Raw genomic sequence first — 18,417 nt, 5'->3', positions numbered from 1 at the left:
TGCTAGAACACAAACAGTATGAAGAGAATACCCACAAGAAGTCAAGTTGTGTCACTATCAGTTGCCCAGCTTCGTAGTTGTCTTCTATCTGTATAAAGGGAACTCGTTTCTTCTGATGTTTAAAAGCAGACAGTCCAAAGCCTAATCCGCAATCAGGCAGGCAAGACAAAACAACACACTCGTCTCTTCTGACTAGTTTTTCAGATGTGCAGAAATTGCTTTTTAACTGTTTCCTGTAAGACGAGTCATAATACTGCCCAAACACAACCTCCATTCAGTGTCACTCTGAAAAATCTAGATGCATCACAACTAGGAGAAATTTAGCCTCACTGTCTGGTCAAATCTTGAATGCAATCAAAGCTAGATCACACAGTGAAATCAGCAAGTATTTTATCAAAAATCTGGAAGTTACTGTGATGCAAAAGAGAAACTTTTGTTAAAACAAGAGCTACTGAACTGCTAGAACATACCCAACATACCCCCCCCCCCGATCTTTCAACACAAACACGTTTTTTGAGGATTCCATTCTAATTCAGACAGATAGATACTGGGTTGCCAAAATCAAGTATTTAAATCTCCAAACTGAAACATCTAAAAATAATCATTAAAATATGTAATTATATATTTGATTTTTGATTTCTGAACAATATAAATATATACAATACAGTGAGATTAGAGGACTGTTTTTCATCACTTTTAGGTTTTGTACCATCTAAAAATTCTTGGGTGGAGGTGCTGCCCCTTGCACAGCAACATTTACTAACGAATAGGCTTGTTGCTCTGTTTCCTTTCACAGCTCCCTATCATGGATCTCCATTTACTCCAGAGGTTTCATGTGCTGCAAGTCTGAAAGAAATCCATGATCTACTGAATGAAATAATATTCACAAGCAGCAATAGCAAAGAAGTGCTAAAATTAAAAAGCCAATTAGATAACTGATAGACCACCTCATTCTTTCTTCCACGGGTTCTGTTTAATTTCTCCTTTTCTGTGTAAAATGTTGTAACCTTCCTATGGGTGCCTCTTTCCCTGGGATTCTATGCCTTTACCCGTGAAGGTAACAATTCCTACTGAAAAACACACTGAGTAACAAGGCCACAGTCAGCAGGGCCTTTATCTTCAACTTTGTTTAGGGACAGTTTGTTCTTTTAAATCTGTTTTTCACTGTTAAGGTCTGTGTCTGAAGCTCACTGTTACCATTTTAGCATCAGTGACCTAACATTCATTTATAATGCATATTATGATTCTACAGCACACACTGTAATCCCATCTTGTATGAAAGTCTGCAACTTCTTTAAGACTATTTTCTAGACTCCAAAGCATTACAGGTTTCAGCTCTCCACAGCTTCAAATTTCATGTAATACACTTACAGCAGTACGATCAACCTTTGCATTCAAATTCCTTACACTGTGAAATGCTGTGCAATGAAACAGTGAACAAAGCTAACCCAATAGAAAGCTTCAGGAAGTAGTTAATCTGCTAAAATGAAGTCTCCCTGACACAGTATTCATAGAACAAGACAGTCTGAAGCAGTACATTAATTCTGTCTGAATAGGCAAATATTTGCTTCTGTCATACCACAGAACTGACAGCTGCCATCACTACAACTTGTTAGTTCAGGCACTCAGACTTTCAGTAACCCTGACAGAGGTTATGTTAATTTGAAATACTCAATTTCTTTCTACATATTCACATTCATGCAACATATGAATTGTTTTATGTAAAAAAAATTCTTACAGTAGCAAAGAGAACTCTGAACTTCACTTTGATTATTTACGTGATAGAACTGAAATATGCATACTCTTGATTTTTAGAGGAACGCTTATCTGCAAAATGTAGGCCAACTGTAATTTGCTTTTAAAAGTCATCTGCATTCTTACATATTCTTAATGTGTTACTTGTAGAATAGAATTACACTTGCTGCTACCTGTGCCAGAGATGAACCAGATTTTCTTATGTCTTTACCTAAAACAACAGGTAAGAAAAAATTATGCCAGGTAAAGTCAACGCTATGGAATTTTAACTTCAAGCTGCTTCCTTTTTTTTGGAACCATCCCACACTTGGGCTTCTTCACTTATTTTAAATCATGAACTTAGCTTTTGGGCAGAAGAAGAGAAGAGAGGAAACTCACCTAAACCTAGCCAAATATTTTTCTCTGTGTATTAGTACAGTTCCCTCTGCACATGATTGCAATGTGACAACAAACACTGCAGGAGCAGCATCTCAGTAAAGCACAGATTATCAAGGTTCATTCTACTGAGGATGAATATAAATTAAAGGACAGAAGGTGATAGATACATTATCTGTCTAATAAAGGTGGAACCCTGAAAAATCATAGTCGTCTTTTCAGAGGGAAAATACATCCCCCCCAGACCCAAAGAAGTGCACAGCCAAAGAACTGTGTATGCATTGCCTCCATAGTAATCCAAGGGATAAAAAGAAACCCAGAAAGAAATCCTCCTCATTGCCTTCACGGGGTCTGTGTATTAGTAGCAATTTGGTTACTTGACAGTCTCCTTGTTTCTGCTGAGACAGTTAATTTTGTTCCTAGTAGCTGGTGCAGTGCTGTGTTTTTGGCTTTAGTCTGAGAACAATGCTGATAACACACCAATGTTTTAGTTGTTGCTAAGTGGTGCTTCCTCTAAATCAAGGACGTTTCAGTGTCCCATGCTCTGCCATTGAGGAGCTGCATAAGAAGCCAGGTGGGAGCACAGCTAGGAAACCTAACCCAAATGAGCCAAAGGGATATTCCGTATCATAGTGCGTCATGCTCAGTATAGAAATTGGGCAGAGTTGGCCGGGAGCTGCCAATTGCTGCTAGAGGATGGGCTGGGCATTGGTCAATGGGTGGTGAGCAACTGTATTGTGTACCACTTGGGTTTCATTCCTCTCTTTTTCCTATTATTATTGTTATTATATTTTACTTTATTTCAATTATTAAACTATTCTTATCTCAACCTTCAGGTTTTACCTTCTTCTGATTCTCCTCCCCACCCCATCGTGGGGGCAGGTAAGGTGGTGGTGAAGTGAGCAGCTGCATGATACTTAGCTGCCAGGGGTTTAAACTGTGACAGACAGTTGGAAGGAAATCATACAGCCCTTTGCCAGTGTTGGCAATAGGCAAAGATGCCAAGTGGCATTACATATGTTACCACTCAATATTTTATCACCCAAATCTTGCGTTGAAAGGTTAAGCTATATTTTTTTTCATTTTGTTATGTAGCTAAATGTTGGGATATGTGTTGTATCTATCTTTTGATCAAAAACTTCAAAAAGTGAAAATGTGTCCAAGTTTAAATTCTTTCAATAGGTTACAGTCCTGTAGTGAAACTGCAGGCAGTTGTGAACCGTGGGGAAATCACACAAAGTTCAATCTGAAACTAAGACTACACAAATCTGTGCAGCTCAATACTCTAAATCCACTGTGCTTACATATGTGGGTGTAGCCATTTTTAACTGTAGTTCTTCTAGTTTGGACAAGCAGCAATTTTAGCTTTTAAAATGATAAAGGAAGTATTTCTATTTCTGCATCATACTTGGCACATTGCTTTTTACATCTTCAATAGAAAGTAAAACACTTTCACAGTGTTCTAGATCAATCTTAGATCTAATTTTATTTTTTTAAACTGATAGAGTTAAAAGATTCAAGGACACATGCTTATAGTGGTTCAGACCTCATGGTCACATGTCAACATGTTCAGTAGTATCTGACTTGTACGTTCTATTTCTTTGCAAGGGACTAACTTATAACCTTCAGCCTACATGAGCTATGAACAGATTTTAGCTCTATTGTAAAACTTAAACCTTTTTAACAGAAACTACTGTGCGCTATACACTTACCCTGTAAATTGAAATCCTTCACACTTCAGAGGTAAAAGTGCTAAGGACAATATTCTTACAGAACAAACTGCAGGGTGTGTGCGGACGTTTTCCACAATCATCTTTTTAAATTGTGCCAAGAAGGTGATTCTTTTTCTTTTTTAACTGTGTCATTGATGTATCAATAATGAACCATTACATTACTCCTCACAATCACACAGGACTTTATTTCCTTCTATTTCATTTCAGGTGCCCTAAATACCTCATTCATGTAAGGAATCCAGACTCCAGTATCTGACATTATATTTCACTATAAATTAGGACTCTAACCTCGTAATTTCTTGCATATTTAAAAAAAAGACTATATTAATAATCATAATAAAAATTCTATTGACTGTAAGTGCTGCAGTTCTCAACAAGTGATAGCAGATGTTAAAAGACATGCCAGACAGTACATGTACATAACTTGCCAAAGAGGAAGAGGTTGCAGTTAAGCAAAATTCTAGAACATATGCGATACGTGTAGGTAAACATACGTTCTCTCAGAAAGTGTGGTAAGCAAAGCCTGGCATTGAATAACCTTAAATGAATACACGGTACACTTTAAAATCATAGTGACAAAACAAAAAAACTATTTAGATTTAAGTAGACTGGCTAAGATGTTTTCCCACCTCCTTAAAGGAGGTGAAAACTCTTCAGTTTCTGCTGCTGTGAGCTGACTGCACATATCCAGGATACCCTTCAGTTCTCCACTACACACTACAAGACAGTATGCCATCTAATATTTTTCTGTTTCAGGAACTCTGCCACAAGTCCCTCCAGCCAATTTTTCTTGGGGTGTGTGTATGTGTGTGTGTGTCTGTGAACCCCATACCTACATCATAAACCAGATTTTTCTCTGTTCACACTGCAAAAAATTACTTTTTTTATCTTTCCAAAAGAAGTTAAAGACTAGAATGATATAATGGTACTGCTTTGCACATCGCAGTACCAAGAAAATTAGCACAGCAACACAATAAATTCAGTGGTCACAATAAAAAAAAAAAAACACTCTTATTCTGGAATGTAGCAGAAGTACTGTTGTGAAAGGCACAGGCTTCAATTGTTATTTCACAAGGTACTTTAACATATTTGTAATATCAAGGACACAATTTTTTTTTCTGCATCAGGTATCTAACTGAAGCTGACCTCAAGAAAACCAAGGCAAACCACCTTTTAAAGATGGTTGGTTAAACCACCAAGCAGCTGGTCAGATAAAAGCAAGCATTAAAGACATTGAGGTGCTGGATCATGTCCAAAGAAGAGTAATGAGGCTGGTGAAAGGTCTGGAGCACAAGTCTTATGAGAAGCAGCTGAGGTAACTGGAGTTGTTTAGCCTGGAGAAAAGAGGCTAAAGGGAGACCTTATCACTCTCTACAGCCACATGAAAGGAGGTTATAGTTAGGTGGGTGTCAGTCTCTTCTCCCAGGTAACAAGCAAGACAAGAGGAAATGGCTTCAAGTTGTGCCGGGGAGGCTTAGATTGGATAGTAGACAAAATTTCTTCCCCATAAGGGTTGTCAAGCACTGTAACAGGCTGCCCAGAAAAGTAGTGGAGTCACCATCCTTGGAGATGCTAAAAAGACATGTATAGGTGGTGCTTAGGGACATTGTTTATTGGTGGAATTGGCAATGCTACGTTAACGGTTGAATTTGATCTTAAAAGTCTTTTCCAACCTAAATTATTCTATTCGTACCAGGTAAACTGAATCCCTCAACACAGGAAAGACTATAAGAAGAGCTATGTTACATGGACAACACCTTGATACACCCTACAGAATAACCTTTGCTCCTCTCTTTCCCCCACACTCTCCCCCCCTCCAATATGGACTAATGATCTACAGCAGGAGCTACAGACTCAAGCCAAGCCTTCTGTCAGTTGAACTAACTCTTCAGGGTTAGATCGCCACCTTGAAGAAAAGGTTGCTAATGACCACAAACATCATTCCAGGGTGATATAAAATCCATATAAAACTAGTTAAATCCACAGTGATTACAGAGGGTTGGCAAAGGACACAGCTTCTCACCTGCTTTGTGACATGAAGCATATCTGGCACCAGGAGTTGCTAATGTTGGCATTTCAGCCATTTTTGGTTTTCCCTATCCATGTAAATTTTTTGTAATGATATACTGAGAATAAAAATATACTGCAATGACCTCATTACTACAAAGAGCAGTAAACATGTAACAGCCAATTACTTGCATAACTGGAAGTAAGAGGCAGCGAGGCCTGACTGACTTCAAAGAGAGAAGGATACCTTACTGGGCTGTTACTATATTGCCTTGGGTATTTTAAGATAAACCAAGTGTAGATTAAAATACCATTCTGAAGAAAGCTCCCAGCACCAATGAAGCAAAATTTTATTCAAGACATGTGGACTGTATACCAGATGTTGTAGCATTTCTCACAGGAAGTCCCAAGCTCCTGGAGAAATACTAAATCTGAGAATCTGAGGTTTTATAACAACCTTCCCTCCCCAGACAACCCCACCCCAAAGAGGTAGCCCTTATGGTTAAAAAGGAAAGGAAACTAAATTGAACTACAAGCAACATTAAAAAAAAAGTGAAGAAAATGTAGAAAGCCAAATATGAAAACAATTGTCTTTACCTCAAAACAATACCAATGAAGCTAATTAAATGTTCTACAAGTGCCAGAAATACAGTTCTAGAGTACTTTGACAGGACTCAGTAATATGAAAATGCACTGTAATCAAGGGAATTTTTAATTCTACATGCTAAGGTCTATGGATTTATGATTTTGGAGTAAGATAGGTTGGTGCACACAGACACACGCTTGCATAAACATTCACAATGACACACCACTGACACAGGGAAGATGACATTAGGCCAAGAGGAATGGGCTGAATAGTACAATTTTCCTTTAAAGAACATACTTTATTAAGCTGAACTTCACCTCTGATTCACCACGTCAGTACTGTGCTTATAAATATTCAGAAATAACAATATTATTTAGAAAGAAATAGTCTAAGTGCAACAAAGCTACTATCACAGTGTCATTAAATCCAACCCAGAATTATGTATTGCTGTAAACTGGTGGATACATACATTCATCAAAAATTAAAACCAAGATGAAAGTTACTGTTATCTCTTCTTTGTATTAGTCTTAGGTTTAAGAGACCCAGTCATATATCAGTATTATATAAGATATAATAAAAACATGGAACAAAAATTATTTCTGCTCAGAAGCATAAATATAAGACAAATTCTGTATATAAATTCATAAGACAGAGAAACAGGAAAACCAAGAAAACAATGAGATGATGCTGACTAGCACAGTAATCTACGTATCCCAGGAACACAGAAAATGAAATGCAAAGATATGAGGGAAGCTGAAAATTTAAGGTATTTTAGAAAATGACTATGAAACAATGCAGAAGGAATTCTAGAATAGCCTCTGCTTTTAGTGTTCTTGCAGATATGGCCTCCCAGAGAAATTACCTTTCAGAGAAAAAGCATACTGCACTGGTGATGATGATCCAGCCCACCTGCTGAGGGAATTCTTCAAACAGTTCTCCCTAAGGCTTGGTCATTGTTCCTTTCTACACTACTTGGGAAAGGAGTTTCCATTGCAGTGTGAGACAGTCCCTCCCACTCCCTGGGGCTGAGCATGCTGCCTCTGCTGGACTGGGATAAAAGCCAGATTTGATTCCTCAAATAGCAAGGTGCTTTCCTGCCAACATAGCTGCTTTTTTTTTTTTTTTTAACAAATATTTTCCATTTGCTTTTGTCTTACGAACGTATCTCTTACAGGATAATACAAAATAGGAAAACAAGGTTTCTTAAAAATAAGAAAGGCGTATAAGCATAACATGTTCTGAGGGAGTTTTGCAAGGCATCTAGCACACATACACTTTCTGAGCTGTTTTTGCAAAAGAAATAGATTCATGTTTCACTAAAACATGTTCTGCTTATTAGTTTTAACATAATCAAGAGGGTACGGACCAATGTTCATCTGAAAAACTTATATCATGTGAGTCACACAGAAAAACCATTATTATCCAAATAAAAATGTAGAAAAAATAGATGATCCATTAAAATCTTTAAGGTTTTTATACAGAGTTGCTGGTTTTATTTATTTTTTTATATCATATGATTGATATTCTACCAGTCTATTTGTGATTTAAATGAAAAGAGAAGAAGAAAATGAAAATGTCCTGAAAATAGAAATCAAAATGTCTCTTGGTTTTTTATCAAAGTGTATAAAAGAATTGTTAAATCAATACGCTTTGTTCAGAAAAAAGCAAATGGGGAATAAGTGTAAGAAGAGTTTAAAACATTTTCAAATAGAGAACTATAGTATCAGTGATGGCTGGACGCTGCTGAACAACTGCTACTTTTGCAAAAGATGTTCAAGTTTACTGTGCCAACATCCAACATAGAGAGGGTAAACAGAACAAACCAAAATAAATCTAGTAGAAAGATTTAGCCAACCATGTAAGAGGATAAACTGAGATCGAGACAACATTGATTCTAGCAAAAGAGAAAATATGTTTCCTTAAAAGTCTGGACTTCAGGACCAAATCTGTTTGGATGACTGAGTTCAAAAGAAATACTAAGGGAACTCTGAAGTGCGCATGGACGCGTGTTCCTTTGAAACATTACCATTATCAGCAACCGATAACAGACAAAAGTCTCTCTAAAAATCATTATACCTTAAATGCATACACTGTGAATATACATTAAACTCTAAAGGAAGTGGCTACACATGTAGAAACAACACATATAGCTACTCCAAAATTTATTTAATCTCATTTAGTTAAAACCATAGATGTGTAATTGTTATGCCAGCAAGAGGTAAAATAAACTTAAGAAAGTTCATAATGCTTCCATCGCAGACATACTTTCAGAAATAACAACACTTACCTTCACGATTCCATCTATGAAAGTAATGTAACAAACTTAAATTAACAGCCAAAAGATACTAGGCTAGAGAACTATCTGACTCAGGACAGGCAGACACAGACAAAGCAAGTAGCATAGGGAGGCCCCAGTCACACAAAAGCTGATACTGTTCTGCCCAGTGAAAATCTCACTTGTAAATTGAACGACATCTGCATTCAGAAGCACCCACAGTGTCCCTAAAGAGGTGACCAAACTACTTGACTCAATAGGAGAATGATTTCTCTTGTCTCCTTCAGTGTAGGGAGCTGCATAAAATAGCAGCTTCTGGTTTTACTTTTTAGCAAACCTTGCTTCCTTTGATGCATTGTCAGAGATAAAACATAATCTGTAAAGATCTTCTTCATTAGGCACGGTCTTGAAGCCAGTATACTTTTCAAAACAAATAATTAAAGTAAAATCTTGTGTCATAATACAGAAAATAGCTAAACACAAACACCTCCAGAATCAATAACCTCTTCACATTTATTTTCAACTTCTTTATCAGTATTGCTGACACAAGACAACACTGACTCCAGGATCTCTTTCATGAATGTCAACAAAAAACAGAAAATCTTAATTCAAGCATTTGGTAGGACTTCTAAAAATCTGTCAGTGGTAATTAAAGCTGCTTAACTACTGAAATTTAACTCTCTTTTTCCATAAAGTTATTTACATCCTTTACTTAACTTTATTACCTTCTTTATAATCTAAACAGGATACCAGAATGAAACCATCTATAAAGATTTACATAGTCATAAACCAAGGCAGTTCTATGTCACAGACAGGAATGCCCTAAAGTGTTCACCAAAATATTGATCATGACATTTCTAACAGAAATGAGAAAAAAAAAAATAAAATTGTCCAACCCAAAGTTACACATTTTCTTTATAAGAAACATCAATTATTAAACATTTATTTTTATTTTTTTAGGTAGTGAATATTTTTAAATGGTTATTTCTTGAAGGCCCTTTTCTTTAGTCTCCCCAATAAACAAAATGATGTTTTAATAATGAATTGTGCAACTTTTGTATAGGAATAAAACACTGAAAGAATATAGGGATTCTGTAAAATTATTTAACAAAAATGAAATTAAAAAAATCAAAAAATTAACCTATTCAATAAGTCCACATCAGGATATGCTGGTGTATTGCAGGATTTGGCCTGGAGCGAATATGAATTACTTGTAAGTAGTTGGCACCTTTTTCCCCCTTGTTTTGAAAAGCTTTGGCACCCAAGTAGAGTGGAAGAGTCATGAGATAGGTATCTAAACAGACATACATAAATGAATCAATTAAAAACAATCGATGGGATGACAGGACTGCTGCTTATATGGCCTTCAGAGGCACCTCTGTTCTCATAACACGGAATTTAATGAATTACTGAGAAAGAAGACTTCCATTTTGTGACCTATATTAAAAAAACATGTGGGTAACCTGCACTCCTAACACAAAGGTAGACCTTTCCCTATTTTTTTTTTCCTTCTTTCTGAAAAAGAGTTAGTTCAGAAGCAAAAGAAGGTATTTTCAGCCACAGGAGTGATCTATCATCATGTGCCTAATCTAAAAATAAGGATACGTCTTGAGAAAAAGTAGGAACATGAGAACAAATTTAACTGTGGAAAAAGGCCAAGGAAAAGGAACAGTAGTTTTAATGCAAAGAGACAGCCACAACTTCACAACAGATTAGAAAATTCCTACTTAGTGGTATATAATGCTTTACAGGTGACCTGTTTTGATGGCCTCATTAACCCCAAATACTCCAAGAGAGGTAAGCAGTTTCCCTGGCAGAACTTCATCCAAGTACAACTGATGATTTTTTCAGAGCTCAAACAGAAACTGGAATAGTATCAATGCAATTCTATCATTCCCCTTTCACATAGCAGAACAAAACGGCTTTTTGATAGCATTTTGTTCTCACAAATGTATTACTATAGTGTGTATTTACATGCATCCATTTCTGTCTAAGAGAATGACTATGACTTTTAAATACAAGAATGGCAAAATGATATGAATTCATTGCATTTTTTTCTTGTTTAAAAGGGTATGGCAGACCATTACAGAAATAACAGATCATTAGTGAAGTACTATGAACCAGATTGGTATTATAAAGAACAGGAAAAAGTAAAAGCATTGCAGCAGCATGAGCTAATGTCTGGTAGACCTGTCATAGACCAAAATGCGTAAACAAAAGCCATCTGATTTATCAAAGCCCAAGAAGCTATATGACAACACAGAATCATAGTTTGGGTTGAAACGGACCTTCGAAGGTCATCTAGTCCAAACCCCTGCAATGAGCAGGGACATTTTCAACTAGATCAGGTTCTCTAGAACCACATCCAGCCTGGCCTTGAATGTCTCCAGGGGTGACATATCCACCACCTCTCTGTACAACCTGTTCCAGCGTTTTACTACCCTCACTGTAAATTTTTGTTTCCCACATCCGGCCTGAATCGCCCCTCTTTTAGTTTAAAATCATTACTCCTCATCCTATCTCAACAAGCCCTGCTAAAAAGTCTCTCCCAATCTTTCTTATAGGCCTCTTTCAATGAATGGCTGCAAATAAGGTCTCTCTGGAGTCTTCTCTTCTCCAGGCTGAACCCCAACTCTCTCAGTCTTTCCTCATAGAACAATGGTTAATAAATACGTAAAACCTTTCTGCATGAGTGACACAAGTGTTTTGGCTCTTATTATTAGACTCATGTTAATCTCTTCCTGTCCAGGTTTTTATTTCTCATTCATATTATCTGATCACCTTCCTATATTGCAGCTTGTGATATAAAAAGACAGAGCAATGTAAGCATTTGGAACACAAGCTAGATAAACTTACTGGGGGGGGAAAAAAAAAAAAAAAATAGTGCAAATTGCAAGATGACTTGTTGGAGATGCAATTCAGGAAAATCATGAGCTCCTAATCCCTTCTTCCTGCATGCTTCATATAATTTTATCCAATGCGTATTTAATGTAAAATGCATAAAGTTATCAAGAACAGAGATTAGAACTGTAGAGTCTTGTGCCAAAGCAACGCAGTCATCACTTAACGGGTAACTATCTATGGTTCTTTGATTCATAGAGCTACATTGTGGGGAAGCTTCACTAGAAAGCTTATCTTCCCATACAGGCCAGTTCAGAACCCTGCAGCTGGGTCCTCTTCTGGAAAGAAGTGTGTGAGGATTTGAATCCATTAAACTTGAAGGATGCAGAGAATCCAGGTGGCCCGCTCTTCACTAATCACTACACAAAGTGTAAGAAGTGTACAAGTCATCTACTACATTGTAAAGAGTTTGGGCACCAGAGGAACTATGGCACCCTTTACATTCACACCATACCCCTACAAAGCTGCATATAGGAACTAAAGCATTCACCAGTTTTTCAGAAACTCTGTAAAGTTTCTACAACCATAATCATCTACCTGCAGATCAGATAGCTGGCCGTCTTCCACTGGGTAAAAAGCATAGACATCTTGGTAGATTTGTGATATTCACCGAGGTATCCAAGCTGTTACATTTGGTAATAAAACAGCCATCATCTATATGGTCACATGAGCATTTTGGTTTTGATTCAGGAGAGCATTTTTGAAATGCATCTTCTGATTATGCCCATCACCCATTTTTGTTTTTCATTGTACAGTGTTGGCAGAGCATATTTCCTCTCAAATGACACTAAATGACACTAGTATAGCTAGTATAAAGCAAAAGCCCTCAAAATACACAGTGAACAACAGATATAGAAGCACATTCAAACTGCTTAGCACAGAAAACTTACATCTAGTAGCGTGTGAAGATGCTGATCCTGGAAAACACTGTGAAGAAAATCTAAGTCTTTTTCGCTGCAGTCTGTAAGTGCATGAATTTCTTCCAGGCTATCCAGCACCTGTGAGACTGCTCCTATGGGGCAATAAACAGGAAAAAAGAAAGAATAAAAATCAATAAAGCAAAGACTCATGGTAAACTGAACTTTGGAAAGGGAAACTTTCACTTCATCTGGTATAACTGGAACAGGAACTTCAAAAAGCTGGAGTTTCTACAGGAAAACTCACTGAATAAACTTTACGCATATCAACAGTGCCCACATATAGTGCAATTATATCTAAGAAATGGTTTAAATGAAAAGAGGTTAAAGCCTATTTTTATTAAGCTTCACTTTGCAGTCTTTTACCATGGTTTCAAATGATGTCTTATTAAGTTACTTTGGTTATCTGCCTGTCCTCATCGTTCTCACCCCAACCTTCTCTTTTTTCACTTTTTGAACTGCTGGCCAACCTCAAATACATATTCCAAATCAGTAAAAATTTGAAAGAACCAGTGCTCTCACAAAATCTTTTAAAATTAGCATCTGAATAGAGGAGGGAAGACAGAGAAAGGGCTGACTGCTCTGTCCTCCAGAGAAGGTAAAAAAGTCTGTAACATGAGCTCTGTTTTTTTGTTCTGTTTGTTCTGCTTGCCTGGTTATCTCAGACCCAGCACTTGCTGCCTTTTGACCAGTGATTGTTTTGGGTCATAGAAAGGTGGGCATGATTTTTACATGGTGTAAGGGTGAAAAGGGAAGCATGAGACATGGGGACAGAAAGGAGAAACAGGAGGCATTATGGAAGGTGGAAGTCCTTGCGGACAGTTGAATTCACAGCCGGGGAGGATGCAGAAACACAACACCAATCCACAGTAAACCAGCCCCTATTGGTTCCTTTTGGAACAACTTGTTTTGAAAATCAGGTATCAGTGGTGGCTGCCACTTGTGTGCATTACTAGAACAGTAATTTTGGCTTATCTAAGCACAGCCCTTGTCTTCAGTTTTTCCACAGTGGTATAAGCATCTGGAAAGATGTTAGCATATCCAGTGTTAGTCTAAAATGGTGGTGTCTGACAGTGAATGTTTCTTCATGCATAAATTCTAATTCAGGATACAGAATTCTATGCATTCTGTATTTCACTAATTTGTCCTTAATATGCTTTGTTTGTTTACTTATTCATTGTCAGGACAGATAATATCTGAAAATTGCCATATTTCTTGAAATTCCATTCTTCAGTATATGAACAATACTTACCAGCCTTCCTTAACACAACTCCTTTTATAATGTATAGCATTTTCAGAATGTAATAAAACCAAAACCCTAACCTTCTCTTAATCACACAAGGAAACAAGTTTAATTATTTCTCTGAAAACTTTGAAAAACTGGAATAAACATAACAAAATACACAAACCCTACCATACAAGGCTTGTGACGTCATGGCTGGATGAGTAAGTTACAAGTCTAGAAACTTACATCACATTTAGTACAAATCTCAACCTAGGATTCTCCTCACCATTCCCTGTACACCCAGGTTAAGAGCTACAGTATTCTACTCACAACTCATGGCTCAGGAGCAAGAAGCCTTATTAGTCCTCTCCCACTGAGTGTGCCTGATTAGTTATTTCCAACTGATATATTAGTTTAAGTTACATTCCTTTAAAGAGGTGGCTAGACAGCAAATAAAACTAATGGTTTGGCTTATTGTAGCTGCTACACGAGTCAGGTGCACTGAAGAGAAAAAACTGCTCTTTGATAACGAATAAGCATACTCAGCTGAAAGAAACTGTCCATATTCTTCTGCCTGAGCCACAGCTTCCACACTGGGAAACACTGCAGGAAACCTGAGAAAATACAGGGTGTGGGAATCTGCTGGTTTAGCATGGAGACATCAGAGCTAAGCCTTAAAGGCAAAGAAGGAAAACACTACCCAGGGACTCAAAAGGGACTGTGCTGAGTTTCTTTAAACATTTTCAGTATGTCATTTAAAGGCTGATGAACTCAGAGATTTTCAAGCCTGAAGGAAACTGCCTGACTTTCCAGGATGGAGTTAGTGGAAGGAAATTTGTTACAATTCTCTTTCTGTTCTTGTCATGCTCAGAGTTCAAATTAATTATTTTCTTTTCTAACACAACTTTTCTTCCCGGGTTCAATCCCCTTTCAAAGTGAATTTGAAGTGTTTAAGGAAAACTCAGGAGAACAGTCAGATATCTTAAGGCTTGGCTATCTTAAATCTCTAACACTGCTCAATGTTGCTTATAACCACCAAAACATGAGCCAAAGCCAGAAGCAATGGGAAGTATGTTCGATGTTGTCTCTAGTGCCGTATTATTGTGAAACGCTGAACAGACCATCACTCTGCTCTGGATCATCACATTATCTAGTTAACAATATTACTTTGGGAATTTTATTTTGTGGAATACTTTGGGCCTTTCAAATAGAAATCAAAGTTACTTTTTTTCTTTTTTTTTTTAAATATTTGCATCTCAACAACCTTTTGAATGTCTGGGAATTCCAAAACATTAAGCTTTGTTCATTAGGTATTTTTTCTCCTGTCCACTGGTTGCACTGAATAGACAGCTGTAAAAGAAAGTTTCCTAAAATATACTCAATAAATTTGATACGAAGTTCTGACAGTGACTTTGCAAATCTCTCAGAATCACAGTTCTATCTTATAGTTTTTTTACCTAAAATCTTATGCTGTATCTACTGCCATGTCTTTTACGCTTTTACAAATAACATGAACCTGCATGAGAAAATGGCACAGCAGCAATATACTCACAGCCTGTTATTGCATAAAATAGTGACAGAACAATTCTACAGGCATTTCTGTGAACACCTAAATTCTCTCTGTTACAGACATCTGGTTAAAAGCCTAGGAATACTTTTCAGAAGAGTTTAAAATTCAGGTAAAAGACTATACAAAATAAAACTAAGCAATCCTTACAGTACACCTGCCCCTAAAAAGACTCATATTCTATCACATTTAAGTTAAACTTCTAACCTTTGGGGAAAGTGTAAAAGCATTCAATATTTATAATTAAAGCTTGTATCCTCTAGAAATAGGCTTTAATGTCTTTCACCAATGCACCCGTTTTAGCCTCAGCATAGATGATAAAAGAAGGACTTAAATGAGCTATTATAAAGCCATACAATCTAAAAGCTCAGACTGCTCATGGTCTGTAGCAGTTACAGACAGAATTCACAAATACATAAATTAGAATGATGCATAAATATTAGGAATCCAGGACAATGAAAGTTGACTAAACTGACTGGCTTTGTTTGTTTCAAGACTCTCTAAAGTAAACTGTGAGAAAATGTTGCTTACTTCCCAGAACTTTCAATTAGCTCCAGTCACTAAGGTGACATGAATCTCACCCTATGCCTTAAGTTACTATAAAAATATGTACACAGATGATTGTGAAGGAAATGTTGTAATTCCAGTGATACAGGCAGAAAACTTTTCTCCACAGTAATAGTAACAAAATCAGCACCAAATCAGTTCTGTCAGATCCTACTGTAAATGCATATACATTCTCAGGGTGCAAATGAGCAGTGATATTCTGGGCCATGCACAAAACCTTGTCGTGTATTCCTGTAAGGCTACCTAAGAAAGGATGGCTGCAACTATTCACAATTTCCTTGGGGCTGACAAGTCTGAAAAGTTTAAACTTACGTGTTCTCACTATAGTAAAAGAAAGTCAGAATGCTTATGACACTTCTGAAGTCAGTACTGGTACATGATAGGTTTTTATAGTTAGTGGAATGACTTTTTAATGTGATACCAAATTGCTTCTAAGAAGATGGAGATGAACTGAGTAGCTTTCTGCCTACTAAAGCAGTTCTGTTATTTGTCAGTTTGACATATTTGTTTTAGAAGGCAGTAACTTGGGATTATTTCTTCACCTGGTGCATAGTCAAAGTTATCACAGTTATTTTCCTGTAGGTTCTGTTAAATCATTTATGGAGAGGGCAATTCAGAAACAGTTCTCTTTTAAAGCTGAATTCTAGTTCTCATACAGTGCCCTTAATACCATCTGAGGTTGGTATGGACACCGGCTCATCAAGGTGCAAGCAGATAAAGCTTTGGTAAAATAAAGTGCTGTTATTACATCCTGGCATCTAGCTATTCTAACCTGGAACAGGTGGCTTGGCTACAGAAACTGAACTTTAGAGGTCAGTAGGAGTTGCTTACTTCTTCCCCACAAGAGAAAGATCTTTAAAATATTGTTCCAAGAATTGCCTACGTATTCTACAATAGCAGTATGTCTCCACCATAAAACACCATAAAGCACCCCAAAGGGTTGCTTTTCCAAGGCTCAGCAAGCCAGGCAGGTACAACTGACTTCCTCTGTCATGGAGCAGGTAGTATAGAGAATTAGTAGCTTCTTTTCAGGCAGCAGTGATCTGCGACAATGTATGACTAAAAGATTGTTTGGGTAAAAAGACTTAGATCATGTTGCCACATACAAAGACTACATTCTGACTACAAATACCTTCAAAGAAGGTAAAATAATTATTTACTTTTTTTTTTTTTAAATACCAAGGATTACAAATGCCCATTTAATTCTTGGTCGGTCATACAACAGCTTCTGAGAAATGAAAACTTGTTATAGGAAGCCTGACCTCATTTAAATACAAAGCTATAAAACTGTGACCTTTTTGCAAGTCTCCTGCAATTAGTAATCGAGGAAATGACTCTGTAGAAGACCTTATGACAACCATTATAATAATAGTATATTTTTGTTAAAGAAAGACTGATTATCTCTAAATCCCTTAGATTTGAGGAACTGTATAAGATTAAGTTCCTGACACCAAGCAGTCATTTTAAACCTGCTCATTCTTATAAGCAACCTTAATTTGGATTGGCTTTTCAACTGTTCTTTATGTTGTATAAATAGGTAAGTAACTATGCCTCGAAGATTTACAGTGGTTTTTAAATGACTAACCAAAACTTAGCAGTTATTTGCAATTTCCCTCTATATTGTAATCCAGTCCTCACGCCAGTCAATCTACAATCAACATAACCTGATTTTTCCCAACATCATCTCTTGGCTGCCTTCTGGTGTGCAGCTGCTGTAAATGAAATTAAAAACCAACCCTGGCTCTCAAAGCACAGGCATTTGGGAAAGTAGGATTTATATTTCACTTTGTGGATGTGTGAGGCTAGCACATACAACAAGGACAGAAGAAAAAAATATCAGAAATGGTTACATTTTAGAGAAATAAAAAATTAGGATCACTAAATGAAGTCACTGGATACAATCTCATAAACCCAAAATGGACATTATTATAAAGTGCAGTTATTTTTAGGAAAAAAAGTATTTTATAAATATTGCAAGATTCTGATAGAGCGCATCTGGTGAAGTGAGAATGAGGTAAGTTTCACCAGCTTTGTAATGTGAGATTCAAGTTTCATGGATTTAATTTTCATTTTTCATGTATGACAAAACAAAGATTCATTGCTTCTGCTTCAAGACCTCAGAAACTTACACCTTTAAGGGACTATGTTGTGATAATTGTATAAATGAATGCTTTCAGTAGTTTTGTTTTGCTGGCATCTGACTATGATACCCTAAAAACACAAGACATAAATATTTTACACAATTAGGTAATTAAACATTATACCAAAGTGCTGTGGAAATGATGAAGTATCTGTCTGCTGAGGTTTGAAAATCACAATCCCATAAACATTTTAAACTGTTCACTTTAGGCCTGTTTTGCCTTAGTAGTAGTCGAGAGGAGTCCACTTAAAAATGTGTAAGATAGAACACCGCTATTGCCTGTTGATTCTGTAAAGAATTTACTAAACATACACTGTTTCCATTAAGGGCAAGAAAAGAGTCTTTTACAGAGGTGGGACCTTTCCACTA

At 36.8% G+C, this 18,417-nt stretch overlaps 1 protein-coding gene across 13 annotated transcripts in view; it reads right to left on the bottom strand.

The window, feature by feature from the left end:
* CASK (calcium/calmodulin dependent serine protein kinase) overlaps nucleotides 1-18,417 on the bottom strand; it is a 202,926-nt gene that overhangs the window by 47,972 nt on the left and 136,537 nt on the right. For 12 of the 13 annotated variants that reach the window (XM_057405081.1, XM_057405083.1, XM_057405085.1 and 9 more), the window contains one exon: nucleotides 12,523-12,644. In XM_057405081.1, coding sequence (XP_057261064.1) covers nucleotides 12,523-12,644 — 122 coding nt within the window. Of the gene's footprint in view, nucleotides 1-35; nucleotides 169-12,522; nucleotides 12,645-18,417 lie in introns of those variants that run through there. The other variant, XM_057405092.1, reaches the window with a different exon arrangement.

This window comes from Pezoporus wallicus, unplaced genomic scaffold, assembly GCF_028554395.1.
Source record: "Pezoporus wallicus isolate ANWC-B61680 ecotype Strahan unplaced genomic scaffold, APGP_CSIRO_Pwel_v1 contig_1739, whole genome shotgun sequence".
NCBI lineage: Eukaryota > Metazoa > Chordata > Aves > Psittaciformes > Psittacidae > Pezoporus > Pezoporus wallicus.
This window is presented reverse-complemented; position numbering and strand designations above follow the sequence as displayed.